We start from the raw sequence: 25171 nt of genomic DNA on the forward strand, positions 1-25171 counted from the left end.
CCTGTCGGACCGTGATGTTGCTTATATGCCAAGAATGAATGGAGTGACCTTTTTCTTAAAAGTGTGTTGAGAGAGATGTTAACATGACTACATGACTGGATACCGAAGGAGGAGCAAATTCAGTATTTTTGAGCCTCTACGTCCCTCCCTTAAGTGTTCGTCTTGGCCAATCGCTTTGTCCCAGTATCCACCCTGTTTTATGCTGCCTTTTCACTGCTCGTAAATTCTTTATTTGTATGTCGTAAACAATAAACTTGCATTAAAGCATCGTGTATAAACAATGTACGGACTGGTTCTTAAATTATCATGGCATATAATCTGTGTTTTTGTACTTAACATCGTCATATTCATCTTTTTAAGGCGTCTTCTGTGGGGTTTCGGTGGTACTTTCAAATATTACCCACGCAGCCTGAAGGCATCACCAGTTTCCAGCGTCCACATTGGTGACGTTTACCTTATCGTGATGGCGGTAGCCTGGATTATTTTGAATTCCGTCCCGCTTTTTGAACTTTACGTTAAATCTAGTCTGTAAAATGTGTTGTTATTCTGGAAAGAACACGAGATAAGTGTGCCTCAGTCATGGATTCCGTCCTGGGAGCCGATTTGACGCTTCCCGTTGACATCAACGGAAGGTAAACTCGGCTACTTATAGCTAGCGAGCTAACGCTAGCATGGAAGAATACGTTATAGCTAGCCACGGTAACGTCTATGTTCTGGTTAGTTACCGCTACACGGGCCCTGACTATTAACTGGAACAACACATGAACACTCAAGTTATCACACATTTAATACAACGATAACGTTATTCTAAATTACGTTAGGTGTACTAACGTTACCCGTAATTACGCTTTGTGTGTATAGTTTTTTAACGTTATCGTTAGGTCTCACAATAAAATGCTTTTGTTTATTTTTTGGTGGTAACGTTAAGCTAGTTTATGTGACATTTGGATAAAATATCTCAAATAATGTTGACATAGTGTTGGCTATCTACAAAACTTAAATTACGCTAGGTAGCTAGCTAGTAGTGCATGTAGTTAGTTACTTTAGCTAGCGTAACGTTACATAAACTGGTCTTCTAGTTTAGGTTTATATATATATATATATATATATATATATATATATATATATATATATATATATATATATATATATATATATATATATATCTTATCTGCAGCAACTGAATGACTAACCTGACATAAATTTAATTAACGCTGATTAAAGGAGAACAGTATTCTCACTAATGCAAATCATTTGTTTGGTTTTGCCGTTCACTGAAGTAACCTAATCATTTTTAGAATATATAATAGCATTTATAAAAAAAGGAGAAGAATCACAATTTTCTGCTGCCACTTTTACTCAACCCAGAAACGGAGACCAAAAGAAAAGAAAAGTGCAGTAGAAACACGACCGTGTCGACTACCGGTAGTTATTTCCGTTATAAATCACGTTCAGCTCATTGAATGTTGCTGTGATAGTGATTGGTAGGTCGGCTTGTTGACCTGTCATTGTGGAAGAAAGCGGAAACTATCAGAGCCAGTTTGTCAGTGGGGACAGAAGCAGCGACGTCTCCCTGCACTTTTTGCACAAAATGTGGAGTAACATGTCATACTTGTTTTGCTTTTTTTCCGCGTGCTATACACGACATGGGAGAAGAGTGTGATCGTGGTAGGTAAACTGTGCATTAGTAGCTCTGCTCTTAAGTGCACTTGCTGGGTAGAGTTTAGCTAACGTGGGTCTATAGCTCTTTCTGCTCCACTGAAAAGCTAGTTATAGCTTTTATGTGTATACGTGTGTAGTGCCCTTGGTTCGTCTCCTTTTTAAATGACCTAGCCCAGCTGTGTCCTGTGTTAAAGCGGTGATCAAGGTGGTAAGCGTGCCTCAGTAATCCAAGATGTTAGCTGATATGTGTGGTGTGAATTACTTATTAGGTAATTCTGAAACCTGATTCATTTGACCCTTGACGTATAAAAAAAAAAGCATGTCTTTGTACTGTTAGTTGCTTAATTTATTGCTGTTTTTTATTAACTGTAATATTGTTGTGAGCCATGTTTGTCATACGCAATTGAACAAAGTGAGAAGAAAGAGGAAGTCACTGTTTACAGGCTCTTTAGATTGTTTCCACTGGCTGCTGGAGGGGTTACTCCAAATGTTGCGTTAATAACACTGACAGATGTGGTTTTATGTCATCTATTCTGTATGAGAGAGTTTCATTTGTGACTGTTTCTATTTAAGTTGTTTCTCATGTTTATGTTTTATGCTTTACTCTTATCATGGCTCTGGTTGTAGAGTGCTTCCTCTCCGTTTACACAGGAAGGGGTTACTTAGCATGTGAAACGTCTGATGCAACAATTTGTCAACACATTTCTACTGACTTTCAGTGTGTTATGGAGGATTATTGTGCTCCTGCTGCGCATGTTTTCCATTGTTTTAATGTATCACAGGGAATGCTCAACCACTTTGACATAAAATACATAATAGTTTTGTTGTTGTTCAGTGTCAAAAATTGTAATTTCATCCACTGTGATTCAATGTTGTAAATCCAAAGGGGCTGTGTGATTTAAATTCTTGTCTCCACTGTAATGTACTGAATTATGGTGCTTTATGTCAGTTAACTCTGTAGTGTTTACTTGGTGTCAAAGCAAAACAAAGATGGGGAAGAGCACTGTCATTATGGTTTATTGTTGCAGCCTGACACTGTGGAAGTGTTATTAGAAGAAGAATATTCATAGTTCCCTGAGTCACAGAAAGCGTATTGAAAAATAATTGAATTGGAAGACATGTATTAGAAGTCATATTAATCCGACTCATCAAGTTTTCTATAGAAATACAAAACACCAATAGAAATATCGTTTTAATAAAAGTCTCAAGTGATGATTACAGCAAGACAATAACAACATACAGGGTCTGAAGTACAAAACTGTCATTTGTACGCACATCTTCAATATTATTATTTATCATTTTATAGTCATTTTATTACAATAATTATTATGATGCTTCAAAAGCCAATCTGCTAAATTCTACATACAACTAACACAAAACATATGTGTAGACATGAAATATAAACAAATCATGCTGGAAAGAAACCCGTTGATCTTTGCTGAGGAAAAATATAACAGTGGACGCAGCAGCGCTGCTGTGCTTCCACTGCCAGGGGAGGTTTGGGAAGTAGCCTAGTTATGTAATGCTAGAATTATATATTATTAGACACAAGGGTCGAGGTTGAGCGACATTCGCTTGGACCCAAATAGTTCGTGTTTTTGTCATTGACTGTGAGGAGAAATTTGTACTAAAGCTTAAATAAAACAGCATTATTACACGTGCAATTGATAGATTTGTGTTTTGGGCAGGACAATTCTAGTTCCTTTTGTGTCATTGTGATCCAGATGTGTGTTGCTGATGTTTGGTGCATTGTACGGTGTGAGTGACGCCACTGTCATCACTCTGTGATGCTTAGCTGATCAGAGCCACAGTAGTCTACTTGTCTACCAAAGAAAGCCTTCTCGGTCCACTGGTTTTTGTGTCGTCCTGTCTGTCTGAACATGAGAGCTAGGCTGCCACTGGCACATGGTCTTACACGCCCGCGCACACACACAAACACACACACACTGAAGGGACGCTCTTCCAGAGTGGATGTAAATGAAGAGTCATTCTTGAGCTATTTATGGATTGTTCTTGGGGCTCAGTTGAGCTGGCCAGCGTGAGTAATGCATAAACACGGCGCATTTATGTTTGAAAACCATCCTATTCAGAGTATGCGTTTGCACTGCGCTTTGGTCGCTGTGATTCTGATTCCTTTTCCCAAATATTTGTGGTGACTAGGCTGCATCGCTAACAAAATTATTTTGTCCACAGCTGCAGACTGCCAGACTCCATAGATGCTGGGGAATATTCCCCAGACAGCATGACAGGTACAGTAAGACTTCCTTTTGTTCTCTCTCTTTGTTTTTTTCATTGCTCAAGTTGTGTCTCCCTTGTGTATTAATTAATACTGCTGTTGAATCGTTGCTGTGACCTCCCACGGTTGTGTCCCCAAAGCTGTGATGAGGGATTAGCTGTATGATGTTAATTAGCTAATCCTGTTTCTAATTCATTGTCCTGCTCTTGTAGTGTGACAACAACATACTCAACAATACATACAAGCCAGTAAACAAATGATTTCTACATATAGGTCAGCAGCTGTGGCTTTCGTGTTGCGTCTCTGAAATGTGTTTCTAACTCAACAGCTAACTGAGTTGTACTGACACTACCTAGAGTTTGAGGTCGAGATATGAAAATGAAACTTTATTTCAAAAAACATTTAATATAAATAACCCAGAAGCTGTCTCACCTCCGACGCCTTTCTGCTTTCTCTTTATCTCTCTAAAATACACTCCTGAACACATTCCTGAAAACGGGGAGATTGAGTTATTCTTGTAAGCAGTGAAGAGTCTCTGCACTGTAGAGAACACAATGTGTTGTGTGTGTGTGTGTTGTCGATTAAGTGAACGTGTATCAATTTGTCGTTTCACAGCTCTATCCTTCCCTGACAAGATGTCCCCGATCAAAGCTCTCACCATGAAGGACTATGAGAATGTGAGTTATTTGCATCAAGTGGCATGATGTTTAATTGGTTTATTACTGCTATTAATTCTAATAACTACATTAAAGCGTGTCAGTCTAAGGTTATGCACTCAGCTTTACACCACCACAACAAACAGGGTATTGTGATTTATTGAACCTGATCCTCAGTCTTGACTAAAACTAAGCCCCACTGACCATTTATGGAGATTCGGTGATGAAGTGTGTGTGAGTAGGACTGAGGTGAAGCCTATATTTCAGCATTTGAGTGGAATGCATGCTCAGATTTCTTGTGCTTGTGCTGCTTGGCTCGCTTCATGATCAGAGTTTTGCAGACGAGTTCAGACTTCTACCGCCTCCCTTTGACTGTCTACCCAACCCCCATTCCCAGATGTATGCTGTTCTGAGCCTGCAGCACAATGATGCACAGTCAACTACACACACACACACACACACACACACACACACACACACACACACGTATGAAGGCCTCCCTTCATTTTAACAATAACCATACACAGGATCCCTTTCTGCTATGTAAACATGTCCCAGGAAATAATCTTTCCTACTTTATTTTCTCGTCATTGAATAAAGTAAATGCGTGAATTTAATTTTGAGTCAGAGACTAAACTATTTTGATGAAACTTTTTCAATAAACTGTTATTTTTTTAAATTAATTATCTGCAGCAAATCACAGCTCTGAAGAAAGAGAACTTTAACCTGAAGCTGCGCATCTACTTCATGGAGGAGCGCATGCAGCAGAAATGTGACGACTCCACTGAGGACATTTTCAAAACGGTGTTGTATTTACTTTCTTATGCAAAGATGTGTATTTAACTCTTTAGTCTTTGTCGTGCATTTAAGTGTCTTAATGTTTAGTGTGACTCAGTGTTTCCTACTAACAGATCACAACTTCAGCCACAACAACAGCTGGATTTGGTTCAACCAAAATCCCACATTTATGATCTTAGAACAGCTGTCTGGCCTTTTCATTGTTTTGTTTCATTTTTATGAGGGGGATGTAAGCACAATGGAATCTTCTGCTGGTGCTTCTTATCTTCTTCTTCTCTTTCTTTTTGTTTGAGGGGTGACGTGTCATGTAAGAATTTTATCCTTTTGGACACACTCCAGGTCAAGATAAACCTTGAGATTATTAATTTCGTGATATTAACAATGCAACAGTCATTATGATTTCTAGGAATCTCTTGAATATTTGGCCACTGTTTGTGCTGGTGTTTTCCAGATGGGCCAGTATATCAATAGTATATTGATATCTTGATATGAAACTAGATATCGTCTTAGATTTTGGATATTGTAAGATGGCATAAGTGTTGTCTTGTCCTGGTTTGATCTGTTAGTCATCATATCCACATTACTGATAATTATCTATCAAAAATCTTACTGTGTAAATATTTTGTGAAAGCACCAATATTCAACCCACAATATCACCAAAATATTGATATTAAGGTATTTAGTCATTTTGTGATATTTGATTTTCTCCAGATGTGCTATTTGTCCTATAACGGGCTGAATGTTGTCTGTTTATAGAACATTGAGCTGAAGGTGGAGCTGGAGTCTATGAAGCGAGACCTGGCAGAGAAACAGGAGCTACTTGTGTCGGCATCGTGAGTATCGTTCCCTTTATAGTCCCACTGTTGTGAAGTTCAGTATCAGCTAAATTCATATGTTTGGTGTCATTGTAAGAATTCAGACAAAAACAAGATCTCAGTTGGCAGGAAGATGTCTTGGAAGCCCAGTGGTGAAAATGTATATATGCTTTAACCTAATCATCTTCTTCAGGAAAGCGTTGGAGAGTCTGGCTGGTCGAGAAGCAGGAGAACCTCAGCGCGTGAGAGAGCAAGCTCACAGAGAGATGAATGCACTTCGAGAGGCCTTCAACAAGAGAATAGCTGACGTAGAACAGGTGAGTCTAAACTATTTACTTCCCTTTACTCCCTGAGAGCAGTCCTTTTCTATTTCATCCCCCTAGGTAGTTTGGGTTTATTGTCTCACTTTGGTTTTTCTGCTTCAATTTCAGTCTCTGCGAACAGCAGAGGAAGAGGTTGACAAGATGGCAGCCATCGCTGAGCAGGAGAAGCTTAAGAATATTAACATGGAAAAGAAGCTCCAAGCCCTGGGTCCTCCGAGCACCTTTAACCCCGTCCCTGTCCCCAGCCCAGTCCGAGACCTGCAGCAGGCCCTGCAGGAGAAGGACAAGTAGGGACACATTGGATAAGCAGACGCATGAATATGTTTTCTTTCTGTATTAGGGTCTAAATGTCTCCAATGTTGTTTTTTTTTTTTTGCCTCACCAGTATCATTGAGCAGCTCAAGATCACATTAAAGAACCAAGAAGCTTTGATCCATCAGAGGAAAAATGCAGATCAAGAGACAGATGCAGCGTCAGCGGACTGTGTTAAACAACTATCTGATCTCATTGCCAAGAAAGATCAGGAACTTGAGGTAAAAGTTTCATATGTTGCTAAAAATATGTAATTGTGGAGCTACAAAGGAGTTATAAAATGTTTTTAGTCATTTGTTGTCATTTTTTGAGAGTACATACCGTATGTATTGACACTATTGCGCACTACTAAATAACTGAAACTTACTTTCAGCACTACTTGCAATATTAAAAGGTGTTTGAATGACCCTTTACTGTCTGTTTCCCAGGCACTGAGGGACGAGCTCCATAGAGAGAAGGATAACACACCGGACGATCAGGTTGGTGTTTTGAATTCTTTCCACCTATCCATGCTTTTGAGATTGTTTGTTGTTGATTCTGTCTTGCCCACCGTTTCCAGTAATAGTTTTGCGTCAAACCAAAGCTAACTCATTTAAATGTGACAAGCCATTCAAACTCAAGCACTTCTCAGACCAACAGATGAAAACAGGCTATGTTCTCTATGTTAAGGCGCTGTCAACTTCAGAGGATTGTCTGTGTTCTTCTGTTGAACTACAGGAAATGTACTTTGGCGTGTTTTATGCCTTGCTTTTTTTCCCTCTGTGTGCCTCCTGGTGTGGTTTTATTTGTGTACCCTGCTTCAGTAAAGAGGAGTACTCTGGTTTGTTGTTGTAGTCTTGAGGCTTTAATGAGTTGTCTAATGTTGGTTTCACAGGAAGCATCACTATAACGTATTGGTGAAGGAAGGAGTTTGTGTAGTAGTTACTACTGGTGCTCTTTGGTCATCACTTATTTTGCCAAACATTACATTGATGTTTGTAACCGATGGCATAATCTCTTAATTTCCCATGATGCTTTAAATGACAGTAAACCTTTATTAGAGGATTTTCACGTGAATAATTCTCTTATCTATATCCTCTATAAAAAGCTAAATGTTTTTATATTCTGTGGGTTTGGTGACAAAATATCATGATGCATATCCTTAACATCAAATGTGAACCCTGTTGATTGGGCTGACAGAAAACCGTTAGTTGGACAGGCTCCATGGCTCCTCGTCTGGACTCAGGCAACGGTGTTAAGACTGGATTACCATGCTGTCTGGGGAGTTTGTCTGAGAGTTATTTATGTCCTCCTTTATTTAAGAGGGAAAATGGCGCAACATGTCAGTGTTTTTCAGATCTTGGTAAAACTAATGTGCTGCATCATGTATAGCAGAAAGATTGGGGACAATGTGTCTACCAGGGATGTTTTTGTGGCATGACGCGTCTTTGAGTGGCCTCTCCAGGATAGAGGTGTAATGGAATGTGATTGCCAGAAAACACCTCCTCTAATCTTAAAGCGGATTTTTAGCTGTAGCGTCAAGCAGTGAGCAAGAGTCTATAGGAGTGATTGGCTGCTTCCATATTCACAAGTCCCCTGGAGAAGCACCTGTATGGGGCCGATCTTCAGACCTGATCGGTTATCTAAGAGGAGGTTTTCTAGAGATGGTCTGGCACCGGCCGTGACACAGATCAGTGCAGCAGTCCTGGAGGATTTGATCCGATTGAATGTGTGGGGGAGAGTGGAATAGAGGCGGGAGCAGGGATTATCGAAGGGCTTAGGGCTTACACTGCTCTGCACTCAGTCATTCTCCTCTGTGCTTCTCTTGCTGATGGAGTGAGAGAAAATGATAGATGGCTATTCCATGGTTGGCAGGCTGAAGACGGTTAAGTCACTGGACACTTTGTGCGCCGGTGAGAGGCCTTCTGGACTCGTTCTACGTCATTGAATCTGGAATCTAATAGATCTGAGGGGCCATGCGGGACCCGTGTCGTATATGTGGTGTTCGTCTGGTGGGAAGCCAGTGCCGCTGGATCTTCAGCTCAACAGCACAAAGGAAGCTACAAGTCATCTTGTCCCATGTGCTCGGCTGGGAGGTGACCCGCGATGGTCAAGGAGAGTTCATCTGTGGGAAGTGTGTGTTCCAGCTGGAGAAGGTGGTGCACTGTGACGTTAACATCGGCCAGCTGCAGGATAGACACAACAGTCAGATGCAGAAGATGCAGGCGGAGAAGGACCACCTGATCCAGTGCATCATCCACATCTACAACAAAAACAACCCACGCCTGTACAAGAGTTGCGTGGAGAGCACCAGTTGCAAGACTCCGCTCAGGTCCTCTAAGGTGGGCAGTCCTGATGATGTGTGTCAGCTAGCCTCTGAAAGACAGCCGTTCAGGGAGAGTGGAAGTGGTCTCGTGGAGAATCGCATGAGAAGGTGTGTGAGTCTGGATCGAATTGTTAGTAAAGGGGCATTTCCAGGGCGGCTAAGCCTCCGGGGCAGCAGGCTGGGATCAGCGGCAGGGCTCGATGGCTCTATGAAGACCTTCGGTCTCCGAGGGACACGCCACAGTTCGCAGAGCATGTACCTTGACCTGGTCCAACGTAAGGGCACTCTGCCTAGACCTGGAATCAAAGGTCGCTCCACATCCCTGCAGTCCCTCAATAGAGACTTGTCCTCCGACACCCTTCTAGGCCCTCCACCCAAACTAAAACTCAGAGAGCCCAAGGTGTTTGTTGCAAGACATGGTGCCATTAATGACCTAGAAGGAAAGGCTCAGGCCAGAGCTCTGCTCCGAAGTTCCTCAAGTAAGCCCTCTGTGATCTCTGACCTGATCCAGCTCCTGCGCTGCATCTCCAAGCAACAAGTCTCTGCCCCCGCAGGGAGCCACATCCCTGTCCTGAAGAGGTTAAGCACCGGCCCTCTCAACCCCCGAGCCAAGCACAGATACAGAGAGGCAAAATGGAAGTCTCTGCATGATCTTACAGAGGAATTTGATGATGAATACAACCATGTCAGAGTGGTGAAGGTAGTTCATTTCAGTAATCCTAGCTGGGCAGAATGTTATTGTACTGGCAATGATCTGGGACAGACAGCGGCTTTGCTGCTTAATATTGCTTTTGTTGATACGTTTTCTCTTTCGTTTTCTGGATTTGCAGAGTGAGGTTAGGCGAGTGGAGACCTGCAATAAGCAGCTGACTGAAGAGCTCACCCAGATCAAAAGCACCAATGAAAACCTAACTAAAACACTGGAGGAAACCCAGAATCAAAACAAGGTGCGTGGAGAGCACTTTTAGCTCTTTAGACTATTTTTTAATTAGATTGAGAGGTTCCTTTGTGTAACATCACTTCTTTGTGTAAACAGACCCTGTCAGGGAAGTTGGAGGAAAAGGAGAATGAACTCAACTCTGAGAAGAAAAATGCTCTAAAGCGAGACAAAACTATCCAAGGGCTTACTCAGGTCTTCAAAGAAAAGGAAAAGCAGGTAAGGGTTATACTGTTACTAACACAATTCATATTATCATGGGTGTCATAAAAAGACACTTATCAAGACTTAAACTGTCTGTGCTCTCACTATTCTGTACTATACAATGCTGTAGCACCTGTCTGTCTTTTTCCTGGTTGCACAGATTGCAGAGCTGTGTCGTGAGATTGAGGACAGGGATGACGCTTTGACCAAGGCTAGAGAGGCAGCACATAAGGCCCAACTGCAGAAATACCATGCAAGTCCTGCACTTTCTATCGCGAGCCAACCCCTTGACTTTATATGATAATGTTAATGGCTCCTTGTTCTGTGTGTGCACGTTATACTAAAGAAGTAGTCTTAGTAAAAGTAATTTAAAATGTTAAAGAAGCAGGAAAGCAAAGTATTTTTAATCACCATCTCATTGACAAATACACATTGCTGCCTCTGTAAAGATAGACATTTTATGCATATATCCCTCAGGGAGTAGAGGAGCACCAAAATCTATTAATGGCAAAGCAAACAGAGCTTGCCCAACTCCAGGGGGAACATCATGCCAAGGGGCTTGAAGCCCAAAAGCTACAGCGGGGCCTGGACAGGAAGGAGCAAGAGCTGGCTGACTTGCAGCAGGCGAAGGACCAGCTAGAGGTCGAACTAGAGGACCTGCAACAGCAGAAGAAGAAAGGAGACAAGGCCCTGAATGTAAGACAGTGATTGTCTTGTAAATGTTTTCAAACAACACTTGTGTTATTGTCTCTAGAACAAAGCCATCAGGCATTTTAAATCCTCTTTTCTGTTTTCTGTCACCCAGGATCTTAACAATCAGCTCAAAAAGCTGAGCGGTGAGATCGGAGACAGGGAGAGTGCTCTAGAGCAGCAGTACCAGGAGCTGCTGGATCAGACCAAACGGAAACTGCAGACCCACGAGGTCACCATCCAGCGGCTCACATCCACTCTGGCTGATAAAGAGCAGCAGCTACAGGTGACACAAAGACATTGAACGTATACACACGGATTCATTCAGATATAGTGGAGTAATGTCTACCTGTGCTTTGTTTACATGCATGGGTCGACCACGCATGCGTTTCAGTGAATGTGAGCGTGCCCCACTGGCTAACTCAAGGCCGCTGCTCTGTATATATGCATAGATATATATATTTTTTCCATTGAATACATGCAGTTAGTTGCTTTGACATTGTTGTTTTGTCTGTGTTCATCAGGAGTACATAAACATGGTCAGAGACTTTGAGCAAAGCAAAAGTCCAGGAGGAAACGACAATGTGCTTTCCACGCTGCGGCACAGGCTGAAAGAAAAGGAGAACGCTCTGGAGGTGGGCATTCCTTCTGTGTTATCTTCTCAGCCACAGCGACTATAACTTGGTTCTGACATTGTTCTGTTTGCTCTCTCACAGCAAGCGCTGGATGAGAAGTTTGCTGCCATTGAGGAGAAAGACAATGAGATTCACCAGCTGCAGCTGTCTCTTAGAGAGAAGGAGAGAGACCTGGAAAGGCTCAATAACTTGCTCTCTCACAACGAGGAAACCGTCAATGTAAGAAGGCATGATCGTATTTGATTAGGAAAAATATAGGCCAGAAATTTGCCTTTTCCAGTAATCGGTAATGAAATTGTTCTGGAAGGTTGGACTTGAATCCGAGGTGTCTCTCTGCTCATTCCTCTCCTTCCAGAGCTTTGACAGTCTGATCAAGGAGAAGGATGTGGAGCTGCAGCATCTTGCAAACACACTGAAGAACCTGCAGAGAGCTAAGCAAGACGTAGAAGATAACTTGAACAGATCACTGAGGGAGAAGGACTCCATCATTAGCCAGCTACAGCTCTCCCTGGAGGGCAAGACGAAGGATATGGAGGTTAGTTGTTGTCCGTTGTGTTTTTCACCATTCTGACCCATGCATTTTACATATACAAACACCTTTCCTTAGATACTTCTGAGGTAGTTTTGTTTCTAAATCTGTCAACCTTTTGTTCGTAGGAAATGTCCGAATCAATGCTGAGCCAGTCGCAGACTCGCACACGTGACCTGGCTGAACAGATGGGCCAGAGGTTAAAGGTCACCGAGGCTATGCTGGCTGAGACTGTGAAGGCCAGAGAACGGCTGGTTGCTGACAATGAGAGCGCTGTGGAAGGACTGCTGGCTACAATCAGCAGCAAGGACCAGCTGATCAAGGTCAACATTTAATTATGAAAACATGTTCACGTTTCAGGGATTACCACGGGGAAATTAAACTGAAATGAATTACAACATGCATGCAGGGTCGGCATTATTAGAAGCAACTAAAGTTTGATTTGTGCAACAAATTCAGATGAAGTAAAAAATACACGTTAGAAACACAATATAAAGACATACAATGTGCATTTTATTCACATCGACAGATCTACCAAAGAGCCACTCGTATGAACACATGTGGTCAAACATAACTCGTTAACTTCATCGGTTCCTTCTTTCATCTCTCCAGGAGTCTGCCGAGCACTACAACCGCATGCTGTCTGAGCGCACTCAAGAGATTCAGCAACTGAAGAAGCAGCTGTCTGACAGGCAGCAGCAGCTTGCCACTGCTGAGAAGCAAAGCTCCACGACAGCCCAGGAGGGTTATTTAGAGACGGCAGAGCTCCGAGCCCTGCTTGCCGAGAAAGAAAGCATCATCAATGTAAGTTCCTCTGGGATACAACGCAGTCACTCAGCTGTAAAATGTGCTTGACTTAGAGGCCTAACAAGGAGAGGAAACTCTCAAGGAAAATAACCCATTTCCTCCTGTCTGTCCACTTGGTGGCCTTTTTTTGACAACGTTTAAGGTAACAGTTGTACATGTTCGAGCGTGCTAACGTGTTGTCTTTGTAAATGTGCAGAAGCTTCTGCAGCGTGGTCAGGAGAGGGACCAGTTTCTGGCAGAGATGAGGCAGAAAGAGGAGCCCAATCACGTCTTGGAGCTCAGACAAACTATCCAAATCATGCAGGAGAAGATGGACGAGAAGGAAGGTGAGGCCTTTACAGTTTTAGACCCTCTCGCTGGACATTACATGTCGATCCCACAATTGATTCTATTTTGTCTGCACTGAAGCTGAGCTGTCCCGGAAGAGCAGTGAGGATAAAGTGGAGAATATTCTGCCCTCCAAGAAGACAGTCGTCGTCTTGAAAAAGGAGCTAGCACAGAAAACCGAGGCCCTGAATAAAGCACTGAAGAGAGAGAATGAACTGAAGGTCAGTTGGTTATAAACATTCTACTTTGTCCATAACCAGGACGCTTGCAAAAAAGTGTCTTTTTGTGCAATCCTTCACCTTACTTTCTCTGTATCCAGATTTCTTTGGGAGAGCTACAGTCATTGCTATCGGAACTGGAGGGTCGCAATGAAGGTCAGGCTGCTAATATTGAGTCTCTGACTGCCACTCTGAAGACCAAAGATGAGATCATCGATGTAAGGGCTCCCCGATTCACTCAATGCAACACACAGCAGCTTTTCTTCTGAATACAATGAACACAGCAGCCTCTCGTCTAGCGGTCCACATGTTATGTTTATGTGAGCAGGTTCTGCACCAGCGCCTCGGTCAGAGAGGGGACAGTCGGGCCGATCATACCCAGGACCAGGTCATTGGCTCTGGCATGGAGAGATCACTCCCAGGCCTCCCTCAGAGAGAGACAACCATAATCGGCGGAGATAGCCAGCAAGAAGTAAACTAAACGCATTACCAATACAAGAAAACATGTTTTACACACAATGCTCTGACATTAAGACCATTGCCCTTTCATTTTCTGTCTCCCTCAAGGCGTTGCCCAACCTTGTAGCCTTGCAACAGGAACACGATGCTCTGAACAAAGCACTGAGAGCCGAACAGCAGCTCTACTCCAGCCTGGTCCGGACTGTAAGGGAGCAGGACAGGTAGGGCTAAAGGTCGCTGTAGCAAAGAAACCGTTGCAATTAGTGAAAATGAGAAGATTATTCTGAGTAGCTTATTCTGTTTGCAGCGCCCAGCGTCTCCATGCTCTGCAGCTGGAGCTGACAGCAGTGCAGCTCCTCAGGCAGCAGCTGGAGGACGGCATCAAAACTAATGAGGAGCTAAGGGACGACTTGGAGAGAGAGATGCACAGAGCCAAACTCAGAGAAGGTGCGGTGCAAACACATTGGGTGGCAAATGACGAGGGTAACTAAATATAAGGAAACATGAAAGGAAAAATAAACGGAAAGAGCATGTTTGTCATTTAAGTTTTTGGAAAAGCATACATCTATTGGTCCTAGGGGAAACACAAAAACACACCGAGGGCTGGGTGATATGACCAAAGTCTTTTATCCCCTTAAAGGTTATTCCATAGCCCAATAATCATATATATCATGATATAGCATGTTTCCTGGTAAGTCAATAAATAGTCTATGTGAAATAACATGATAAAGCAATAATGCTGAGAAATTTGAGTTAGTATGTGCTTGTTTTTATCAATTAAGACCGTGTAATTGTGTATTACGATACCTCAATATATGATTTCATCACGATATAATTCCATTGTAAGATGATCAATTATCATGTTGAATTATCGCCCAGCCCTAAACACACCTGTCTTCTTTGTCCACTGTGTTCACTCTAATAATATCTCCTGCTGACAGATTTACATCCCCACTCCTTTATCTGTCACTGTGTTCAGCACGCCTGGTCCTTCCACTCCTCTTCTTTATGTTCACTGTTCTTTACATCATCACCTCCTCATCTGCATGTTTTGTCCATAATAGAGTTGCTACCTGTTTTCTCTGTCACTCTTTAAATGTACTCGCTTCACACTGTTTCTCGGCTTGTCTGTCCTTTCATAAATCTGTGAATAAAGGCTGCTGTTGGCCGATCATCCTGTCTGTCACCTATAACTTGCTGTCTGCTTGTTTTCACTGTCCCATTAAAGCATTGTTGTCTGTTGATTGCATCATCTCTCGAACACCCCTCTGTTTATTAACCAAACCCATCCAACCATCTGTCCCATGCGTTAGATTTCATTGCATAAGCATGTCATTATATAACAGCTTCAAGCATGGTATTAAAGGTTGTTTTACTGCTATACAATCACACGTCATCCTACTGCAGAGTAGCTCCCCTGAAATAGATCCTAATAAAGAATCCTGCATTTATTGTCTCATGACATCACATAGTTGTAATTTCAGCACAGTTGGTGAGATCACGATGCAGCTTAGACTAATTAAACGTGTCACTGTGTCTAAGCCAAATTACTTGAGCAACTGTCCACATGCATGTGTCTGCATGTCAAGTGCATGCTCGTCCCCGTCCCCCCCCGTCCCCCCCCGCGCCCCTGTCTGAAGAGAGCCAGGTGTATAAATAGGTCAGCTGTAAGTAACAGGCTCATGGCTTACATTCACACTGAATACAAGATAGATGTAGCTGCAGTGGTTACCACTGAGAAAATCTCCACATTTCTTGTTTTTGTTATATATTCATTATAATACACAGTACGTACACGCTACATGTAGACAAAAACATGTGATTATATTATTTATCTCTATATTTTGTATGTGTATTCTTTTTGTGATCTTAACATCCTCTTCACACAAGCTTTTTGTTAAATTCCTCCACTAGCTTACCTTATTCAACTTACAGTTTAGGGGATTTGATATGATTTGAGGAAGCATGCCAAGATGCATCAAATACAACAGTTTTTCTCAAGCAAGGAGATTAGCTGGTTTAGTATTACTATATAATTGCATTCAATTTAGTATTACTATTTTAATCATCAAAGGTTAGATTTTGCACATGTACATACCGTGAAGTAAGAATTTCAAATTCCATTTTGGTCTTTAATTTTTCTCCAAAGGTGGATGCCATTTTACGTAAAATATGTGCCTCCTACCTGTGCATACAGGCTGTCAGTGTTTTTATAGCTATGAACAACACTTTCACATAAGCTCACACAAAGTCGTCTGACAGTAGAGCACTTACCTACGCAGCAATATACTTTCTTGCCAGATTATATGTATGTGTGTGTGTAACCCTCTGTGTATCTGTTAAGGTATGGACCTGATTGATCCTAAAGAACTGCAGAGCATGAGACATCAGCTTGAAGATGCACAGCGCTGGAATGCCTCTCTGCAGGCTCGCTTAGGAGCCATTCAGAACCGCGGAGGAGGGGTTGGTGGAGCTAATGATGGTGGTAAGATTAGAAAAAAATACTCTTACTCTCTTATTTGGTAGATGGGAGTCTTTCATGTGTCTCAAATATTTTTCAGGTGACACTTTGAGTTTCATCGGAGACCAGACTTCCTACATGAGTATCTGTGTAGCAGAGGGGCCGGATGACAGCTTGTCTCTACTTTCTGCACAGGAGCTCAGGCAGAAGGTGAGGTCATTTTCAAACTAAATACAATTTTTCTGACAAAATCATTGTTCCTCTTATGAATATAACACTAGATTTTAGCTAGTTGGCAAGACATGTCTCCAAAATACATGAAACGGGAAGACAATCATGCAGATTGGAAACAAAATAGTCTGTCTGGGCCCTAGGTGCTGGAGCTGCAGGATTGTGTCAGCAGACTGCAGACTGTAAACAACGAGCTGCAGAACCGGCTGTCGCTATTGGAGAGGTCGAACCGTGCCGACGAAGACAAAGACGTGGCCAGCAGTAGCCCCTTGAAACAGGTTAGAGGCTGCAAAAGAGAGCTGCGAATGGAGGAAGTTGTACTTGAAGCTAAGGCGCAAAAGTTTATTTCTAAAAGTGCACCTTTCTGTCATTTAGAAGCAGATGTTTGTACAGTATGTCCACAAATACTGTATGAATCATGTCTGAGTCATTGTCTAACACCCACCTATATTAGCTCCTTTCTAACCTGAGAACCTACATCTTAACCTTTGCTCTGTCTAGCCTGTTACTAATGTCTGTGTGTTTCTTGTCTTTAGTAGAAGATCCTCTTTTTCTCCTTCACCTTTCCTAATCAGTCCCTGTTTCTTTTTTTCTTTTTGTTTTATCTCTGTGTCCCATGAAATGCTCTCTCTTTGCCATGCCACATTAGACACGTCATACCATTCTGCTGTTGCTTTTCAGTGTTTTTATGAATTCTGTTCCCACATTAAGTTTTTTTTTTTACCGAGCCATGTGTGTCACACTCGCCTCCATCCCATTACTCTAGCAGCTTCAGAAGACGCAGCAGATGCAGCCTGTGGCTCACAGCAACAGGACGCGTCCCTCTGGTCAGGATGAAGAGAGCCAGACAGACATCCAACTAGGACAGGTATGAAATAAATGCAATGTTAAAACTGTGGGGAATTCCCTTTTTTACGTAACGTCAACCAATATATCTAAACTATCCTTTATTAGATGGTGTCTGAAAAGCTGTTGAGTGATATAAGTATGGACAGTGGCCTTTGCCAGAGTAGAGAGCATGCTCAGTCTGGCAACAACACCTTGGACACTGGAGAGAACGATTCTAGGCAGAGGAACACGGACGTCATGGCACTTAAATCCCTGCTCACTCATTGTGGGGCCACATCAGTCCTGCACCTTAGGTGGGTCTTTTCTCCTTATTTTCACTCTCAGAATCAGTTGCTTGAACACTAAACTAATCAAATGTTCCTCATTTGCAGAGACGAATTGCTCAGACTTAGATCAGAAAATGTGGAGCTGCGAGGTCTCCTGAAAGAACAGAAATCTACTGAGTGTAAAGAGAAAGAGAGCACAGACGCCTCAGGGAACAACAGCGACGGACAGGCTGAATTGAAAAGGAGTCTGGAAACACTGCAGGCCGAGTCACACGGTCAGCCTATGGCCATCAATCTGTCAAAGGAAAATGGAGAGAAGACCTCTGTGGAGGTGACAGATGGGGAGACCCCTGGCACCTTTGAGATGATTGACACAGAGGGGATGGAGAGTCCACAAACTAAAGGCCAGTCACACAGCAAGAGTACAAAGCAGCATGTTACAAGGCATGGGGTAAGTTTTGTATGGGGTGTAAAGAAACACTACATTGCTTCCTGCATCAAGTCTAATTGTCAGTGTCTTCAATATCTGTTCCATTTCTTTCCTTTGTAGGATGGTGCCAAATCTCGCCTCCCTGTGAGGCTGAGGGTGGAGGCTAGCGGCAGCACGCAGCCTGTGAGCTCTGACCATCTCAAAACTGATGCACTTCAGCACCTTCATTTGGACGGTGTATATACATCAGACCAGCAACTGCATGAAGACTCCACCACGTCACCCCAGCTCAGCACTTCCCCTTCTTCCACCCTCACATATGCACATCGTACCGGCAGTCCAGTAGAGTCGGACAAGGGCTCTGAAGCAGGAACAACGCTGGATCACACCCAGGCCAACTCTGCCCTCTTCACTCAGCTGGAGCTTCTCCACCAGGAGTGTCAGGAGAAAGAGACCTTGATCAACAAACTAAGTGAGCAGCTAGCTGATTGGGAAGAGCTCCACGTTCAGCTCCATGAAAAGGACCGGCTCAATCGCCAGTACGTGGAGGCCTTACAGGCTGCAGAATCCACCATCGCTTACTTGACTGCCTGCAGTCTGGACAGCCAGGGGCGATTTGGGTCGCACACCAGTCCATGTACAGGTTCTGCCTTAGTGGGTTCCGATTCTGCCATTTACAGCCGATGCATGGAGCTGCAAAATGCCCTACAGGAGAAGGAGGAGTGCAACAACCAGCTTATAGAGCTTCTGAACATGGCAGAGAAAGCACTCTCATCCACTGACAGCCAAGAAAGGATTCCAGGAATCAGTGATTTACGTTTGAAGATAGAGACATCCGTGCAGCAGGTGAACGCATCTTCAAATAGACAGAGCCCGAGAGGTGGTTGTGGAGACACAGAGGACTTGATGCAGGAGTTGCAACGACACACAGACTCTTTGCAGGAGGCACTGTGGCAGCAGAATAGGCTTAATGCAGAGCTGCAGGAAAAACTGAGGGCTGCAGATGCCGCTGCTCGACATAGCTACAACATTAACCACGATGGTGAATGCTCGAGGCAGATAGCAGCAGAATTACTCAAGGAAAAGGAATCTAAGGAACATCAATGGGGAACGGGTGGTTACGATAATGTCAATTTAAATCAGGAGATGACCAAAGCTCTGATGAACTGCCTCGGTGCAGCAGAGTCTGCTGTGGCCTCTCTGGCAGCACACTGTACAAATACCAGCTCCTTGGCTTCTGGTAGATCCTCACAGACCAGTCCTGAGTTTCAGATGAATTTAGACAAACTTCAGAGAGCCCTGCAAGAGCTGGGAAAACCCACCCAGTCAACCACCAAATCCAGCAGCAGTCAGTCCACTGCGTCATCTGGAACAAACGGACAAGTTCACCAAGAGCTCCACGGCAACCTCTGCCGCCTCTACAAGGTCTTCAGTGATCACCATCAGAGGATCTCTGATCTCCAGGCTTCCCTACAAGAAGAGAGGGGCCGCAGAGAGGAGAGCGAGGTCCACAGGACAGTGCAGGATGCCAAGGGTTTACTACCAAGTGTCCAGGTTGAACTGGAGACCCTCCATAAGGCACTGAGGGAGAAAAGGAAAGCGTGTAAAAGCCTGGAGGAGAAACTGGCCACTGCGCTTACCTCGCCAGAAACTGCACGGAAAGGTAAAAGCGCACGCTGAGCTGTTTACTTCTCTGCTTTCAAGCATTTGAATTGTTTATGAGCAACTCTAATAACTTTGTGATTCTGTAAAAGCATGAATGTGTTTTAGTTAAACCATTTTGTTAATCCAAATTGATCATGAACACCATGAAGGAGAGAGACGACTTACTGTACACGTGAAATGATTTCTTCCTAACCCGACATATGTTGCCTCCAATGCCAGCTCTGGAGCAGGATGACAAAGGCGTGCAGGTGGATTTGCAGGACCTGGGTTACGAAACCAGTGGCAAGAGTGAGAACGATAGGGAAGAGAGCAGTAGCACAGGTAGACGGCTTTTAGACAGACAATGCATGTCTGTCTGCTGAGTGGACACTAATCTCAAATGTGGATAGATTCTCTCTATTTGTCTGCATGAGGAAGTGAACAAAGGCAACTTTAACACACTGTCTCTTATCTGGAGAAATGTTTCTGTTTGGGTCTAATAACTGCACTCTCTACTACTGGTTTGAACTTGGTTATTTCTCTGCACTATTCCCAAATCTGAATGGTCTGTCAATATGTTGCATTGACGAATTCTTGCATGTTTCCACTCTGAAGTTTGGGAATGTCTTTCGAGCACTCATTAACCTTTCACTTGTAGTTCTTGTCTTACTTCACAGTCCAGCTGTATCTCAAATGATTTATTTCCTCACATGGCACGATCACCTTTTGTTTTGCACAACGTGTAATGTTCTCCTGTTCTCTCGGTGATTGTTTCTGTGCACATTGTGTTGCCAGATCTAGAGGTTGGTGTGAACCCTAGTTGCAGCGCCTCTAGCCTGCCTTCCCATCACGAGCAGACCACCTTCTCCTCTACCGAGAACCTGGACTCAACCTCCAGCACCCCGTACCCTAGTTCCCCAGCTCTCAGCTCAGCCAAGGTAAACAAAGTCGGTCAAGCATTGGATGTCTCGACACGTTGAACAGTATATGACTGTAATAAGAGAGATGCTTACGGTGGAGGCTGGTGTCTCTTTTTTTCGCCTCTCCAAGAACAAAAACAAATAGATTGTAAGAAAAACATTGAACAATACATGTCCAGCTAACTAGTTTACTGCTTACATTGGAAGCCAAGTATTGCCTCCATGGCCAAGGAACGCATAATTAACTAACTGCATCATTAGCTGGTGAGGATGTCAACTTTTAACGCTCTCTTGTCTGTTTTCAGGTCAGTCTGAAAAGCCTGCATGTCTATGACGAGTACGGTGTTTCTAAGGACCCGCTGCAGCTTCAGGGACAAGTCAGAGAGCTGAAGTTCCATCTGGAAAACCAGACCAAACTCATCCTCCAAATGCAAAGTCTTCTGCGTAGGAACTCTCTCTCCAGTGACCTAGTCACCAACACCTCTGATCCCACGACCGTCAAGGATCAAGAAGGGACACAGCGGGAGGACCGTAGCCCAGATAGGAGCTACAGAGGTGGGCAGCTAAGGGAGAAAAAGGAGGGGGAGAACCAGGCGATGAATGATAAGACAAGCTCTCTGAATATGGAACTGGAAAGAGAAAGGACGCTGAACAGAAGCATGAGCGAACAGCTGCAGCAGACACGCAGCCACTCCACATCGCCTGCAAGGTCAACAGTCTCTCTCAATGCAAAGTCAATATTATAATAGTCATTTAGAAAAATCAAATCTTGACTTTGTTGTTGTTTTTTACCCCATGCTTGCCCCCATTCTGACGTCTCCACAGACTGGACTCTTTGGTGCAGTCGCAGGCCAGGGAGCTGTCGCAACTGAGGCAGCAGATCAAGGAGAGCCGCAGGCTAGGAGCCCTGCAGCGACGGCAGCTCGACGAGCTGAGCAAGGCCTTCAAGGAGCTGCTGCAGGCCGGCGAAGTTGACTACTACATGGGGGAGGCGGTCAAAGAGCAGCTGGACAAGAGCCTGAGCATTCTGGACAGGCTTGAAGGACGGCTGGACAAAGGTAGCGGCTGCGACGATCTTAAATGCATCTGTGTCAAAATGCACAAATCTCCACCCAAAAAACAGTGCTTGTTTAGAAATGTCTCGGTGCTTTAACAAAGAGTCAGCAGCAGCAGAGCAGAGCAGAGAGAGATGAACACAAAGGAGCAGCCATTTGTAACAGATTTTTACAGACAGGTCCTTGACAGCATCTTCTCCCTCTGTGTTAGGAGAGTCTCGTCTGGTTAATGAGGACGCGGTGGCCCTGGAACTGTCTCGGAGGTGCGTCTCAAACTCTCACACTGCACTTGCTTGTTGTCAATGATATTTGCTCTTATTCAATTTGTCACATGTTTATTTGTGGTGAAAAACAATTATCTGTAGTATTTACACTCGTCCGGTTAATGTTAGGTTACTGGGATACTTGTCCTGATAGAACAGCACATAACACTCTTTGAAACTGTGAAAGGTTTATTTCAGTTTTTGTAGGAATTAAACAAATAAGATATAGCATGTTCATTTGTCATTCTGATTAAGCAGTTGTTAAAGTTGATGAGACTCATTTTACCAGTTTGACGTCTGTCCCCTGGGCTGTTCTGTGTTTTTTTTGGGTCATATTGTCCATGGTACTGTTTGAGATTTGAGGGTTGTTATCTGTGCTGTTTGTCTCATGACCCTTTTAAAGACGACCCCCCCCCACCACCCCCACCCAGCCAATTGCCGTATGACCCCAGGCGGTGCGTGTGTTGTTGGCTTTGAATAGTGTCCTGCTGTTGACCTAATTGTCTCATTGACAGCCAAAACATTAAGGTTATACTGCCCCCTAACTGGGTCACTGGGGTCTCTGAGACAGAACAGGGGAACACACACATTTACTACATGTCAATGTCCATCCATTTATGTGTGTGTGTATAATTCAGAAAGCAATTTAAGCTTTGCTTAAAACATCAATAGTTTTACCATTTTATTTCCTACCATTGACAGAAAACAAATAATCAGAAGAGTGCAGTTTTGCCTTATGCTTGATGGAGAACAATAGTAAAATCATTGCATTGTGGTTTCACAAATTGCTTTTCTATTTTGATTTGTTGTCAACCTTTCAACAGCACCCTTGTATCATCAGATTAGAAATGAAAGTTGCTGGTAGTGACCGATGTTAATCTATATTATTACTGATGTGGAAGTCTCGGGGAGCCTCAGCAGGGATCACAGTCCCTGCTGTCCTGTGAGGAGAGCATGAGAGATCCTCCTGACAGTCCGGCTAGAATCCAGCAGGAGATAGATCATCTGCGTCTGGAGCTAGAGGGCGAGAGAGAGCTGCTGCAGCAGCACATCGGCCTCCTCGTCCAGCAGAACCTCACGCTGGCTGAGTGCACCAGGGAGCAGCTAGACCTGTGAGCGGGTTTGATCCAGACAGACAGCATGACATTTGCTGTGAACTCCTTTTTAAAAAAATATTTTCCAGCTGTGTGTTTCTGCTGAAGTCCTCTGGGAACACCTTAAGTCTAATTTGTCAAAGTCTCTTTTCCGGGTGCTGTGCCTTGTGCTGTGTAATTATCTTCCCTGTTTTACATTGTTTTGCTCACCCAGCGAGATGATGTGATGATCAAATCCAGCTGTTGCATCCTCTGGGAGACAGAGTGACCAACATAACTACATATTCCTCCTCCTCCTCCCAGGTTGACGAAAGAGCTGCAGGAGAAGAACCGTCTGATCCAGAGTCTGCAGAGCCCGTTCAGAGGCGAAGGCCCCAGCAGCCAACACAGCTCCCACTCTGATCTGTGCCACTCAGACAGGACCTCCTCCTCCTGCCACAGCAGCCCGACCACGCAAAGTGGCAATCAAGCCGACAGTAAGCAGATACGCTCACATAAGCTGCAGATTTCTAGATGTAATATATGTATATATTGTCTTAATAAAATCATTTCTTTGTGATTATGCGCAAACGGCAAGACAGAGTCTTAACTGTCACAGACGCTGGGCCCAGCCAGGTATAGACTGTTTGGTTATTTTAGACCACACATAGATTAACTCTGTTACTTAAAAAAAAAAGCATATTTGTGGTATATCGTTGAGGTTACCTTAGTTCTTGTCCACGGGCCAGGCCAGTCTAGTCACTGCCTGTAATGGCACTTATTTTCCACTCAGCTCCTTTCTATTGCAGTGAGGCGTCCCGCAGGACAAGGGCAGAGCAGGTGCCCAGTTTCAATCCACCTCCACTGAAAGTTGCATTATTCAGAGCCAGCTATCCGGTTCAATATTCAACTTGTGTTTCCCTGGAGAAAAGAGACAGTGAAGGCCATGACTGCGACAAGTGAAGCATGTGGATATGTGAGAGGTCCTGCAGAGGGGCTTGTAGACCCAAACTCACATTTCCCTTACTTCTACAACACTGAACCTGTGAACTAGTATTCATTTATGGATTTAATAATGAGTGACAGAAATTATGTTAAAAAAAGACCCTTTAGACCACAAAAAAAAGAACATATCTTTTCATTTTTAATCCATTTATCTGTTGTTGTCTACCTGTGCATGTTTAGGACACCGACACCGTTCTGATTGGACAGGAACGGATGTCCCTCCCGTAGGAGGAGCTCAAGAGGACGCTGCGTCCGGTCACAGGGACGCTGCCAGCAGACTGCAGAGGGAGAACGGCCGACTACAGGATCAGCTGAGGGGCAGCGAGGACCTCAACGCCACCCTGCGAAGTGAACTGGACCTACACCGCTCAATTATGGCCCAGACCAGCTCCCACCATCAGGAACAGGATCACGACCAAGACGGATTAGGGCCTCGGACTCTGTCTCATAAAGGAGATGGAGACATTGGCTCACAGAAGAATGCTGCCGAACAGCCTCGCACTATGAACTCAGGTAAACATGTGGCATAGTGATGTCATCGGGTTTATATTTGCTTGGGTTTGGAGAATTTCACCAGAATGCTTTGTGCATGTGTGTCTGTCAGACTTGCTGGCAGAACATCTGCAGGAGATCCGCATGTTGCGACAGCGCCTGGAAGAGAGCATCAACACCAACGACCGACTCAGGGAGCAGCTGGAGAAGAGACTAGCAGAGGTGGAGAAAGATCCAGGTACACGCCTGAAAGCATCTCTCTCTGTCAATGTGATGTTTAGGCTTTATGGAGTACTGTATGCCAATAATTTGGTTGTGAAATTCTGTAGAAAAATACTCTCCCCTTTATTCAAAGCCCTTATTTGTTGACTGATGAGAGTGTATGTGCGCATGTTCAGCAGCCACCAACATCTTCATCCATGGTAACGAGGAGCAGGGTCAGCTGGCCAATGAGGTGCGATTCCTCTGGGGACAAAACAAAGTCCTGAAGGACCAGCTCAGCCTCATGTCTAAAGGTAAAAAGAACACTTTTGTACAACATAATTTCAACCTATAATCACGAACACATC

The 25171-nt window shown here is 43.8% G+C and overlaps 1 protein-coding gene across 9 annotated transcripts in view; it reads left to right on the plus strand.

Annotated features, from left to right (window-relative positions):
• The first annotated feature begins 445 nt into the window (after positions 1-445).
• cdk5rap2 (CDK5 regulatory subunit associated protein 2) overlaps positions 446-25171 on the plus strand; it is a 30501-nt gene continuing 5775 nt past the window's right edge. For 4 of the 9 annotated variants that reach the window (XM_076088546.1, XM_076088554.1, XM_076088516.1 and 1 more), the window contains exons 1-43: positions 446-632; positions 3856-3911; positions 4514-4575; positions 5248-5358; positions 6109-6185; positions 6361-6484; positions 6599-6777; positions 6876-7023; positions 7231-7281; positions 9619-9807; positions 9938-10054; positions 10144-10263; positions 10409-10505; positions 10730-10944; positions 11054-11224; positions 11463-11573; positions 11655-11792; positions 11929-12108; positions 12231-12425; positions 12715-12906; positions 13106-13235; positions 13318-13457; positions 13556-13672; positions 13783-13926; positions 14022-14134; positions 14221-14360; positions 16258-16398; positions 16475-16584; positions 16749-16883; positions 17372-17473; positions 17560-17747; positions 17826-18171; positions 18271-19813; positions 20035-20136; positions 20590-20732; positions 21020-21423; positions 21540-21772; positions 21981-22032; positions 22935-23144; positions 23430-23602; positions 24291-24623; positions 24715-24840; positions 25001-25117. In XM_076088546.1, coding sequence (XP_075944661.1) covers positions 580-632; positions 3856-3911; positions 4514-4575; positions 5248-5358; positions 6109-6185; positions 6361-6484; positions 6599-6777; positions 6876-7023; positions 7231-7281; positions 9619-9807; positions 9938-10054; positions 10144-10263; positions 10409-10505; positions 10730-10944; positions 11054-11224; positions 11463-11573; positions 11655-11792; positions 11929-12108; positions 12231-12425; positions 12715-12906; positions 13106-13235; positions 13318-13457; positions 13556-13672; positions 13783-13926; positions 14022-14134; positions 14221-14360; positions 16258-16398; positions 16475-16584; positions 16749-16883; positions 17372-17473; positions 17560-17747; positions 17826-18171; positions 18271-19813; positions 20035-20136; positions 20590-20732; positions 21020-21423; positions 21540-21772; positions 21981-22032; positions 22935-23144; positions 23430-23602; positions 24291-24623; positions 24715-24840; positions 25001-25117 — 7828 coding nt within the window. In that variant the 5' untranslated portion in view covers positions 446-579. The remainder of the gene's footprint in view (positions 633-3855; positions 3912-4513; positions 4576-5247; positions 5359-6108; positions 6186-6360; positions 6485-6598; positions 6778-6875; positions 7024-7230; positions 7282-9618; positions 9808-9937; positions 10055-10143; positions 10264-10408; positions 10506-10729; positions 10945-11053; positions 11225-11462; positions 11574-11654; positions 11793-11928; positions 12109-12230; positions 12426-12714; positions 12907-13105; positions 13236-13317; positions 13458-13555; positions 13673-13782; positions 13927-14021; positions 14135-14220; positions 14361-16257; positions 16399-16474; positions 16585-16748; positions 16884-17371; positions 17474-17559; positions 17748-17825; positions 18172-18270; positions 19814-20034; positions 20137-20589; positions 20733-21019; positions 21424-21539; positions 21773-21980; positions 22033-22934; positions 23145-23429; positions 23603-24290; positions 24624-24714; positions 24841-25000; positions 25118-25171) is intronic. The other 5 variants (XM_076088577.1, XM_076088569.1, XM_076088522.1 and 2 more) reach the window with 4 other exon arrangements.

This window comes from Anarhichas minor, unplaced genomic scaffold (assembly GCF_050575085.1).
Source record: "Anarhichas minor isolate MPS153535 unplaced genomic scaffold, ASM5057508v1 ptg000002l, whole genome shotgun sequence".
Taxonomy (NCBI): Eukaryota; Metazoa; Chordata; class Actinopteri; order Perciformes; family Anarhichadidae; genus Anarhichas; species Anarhichas minor.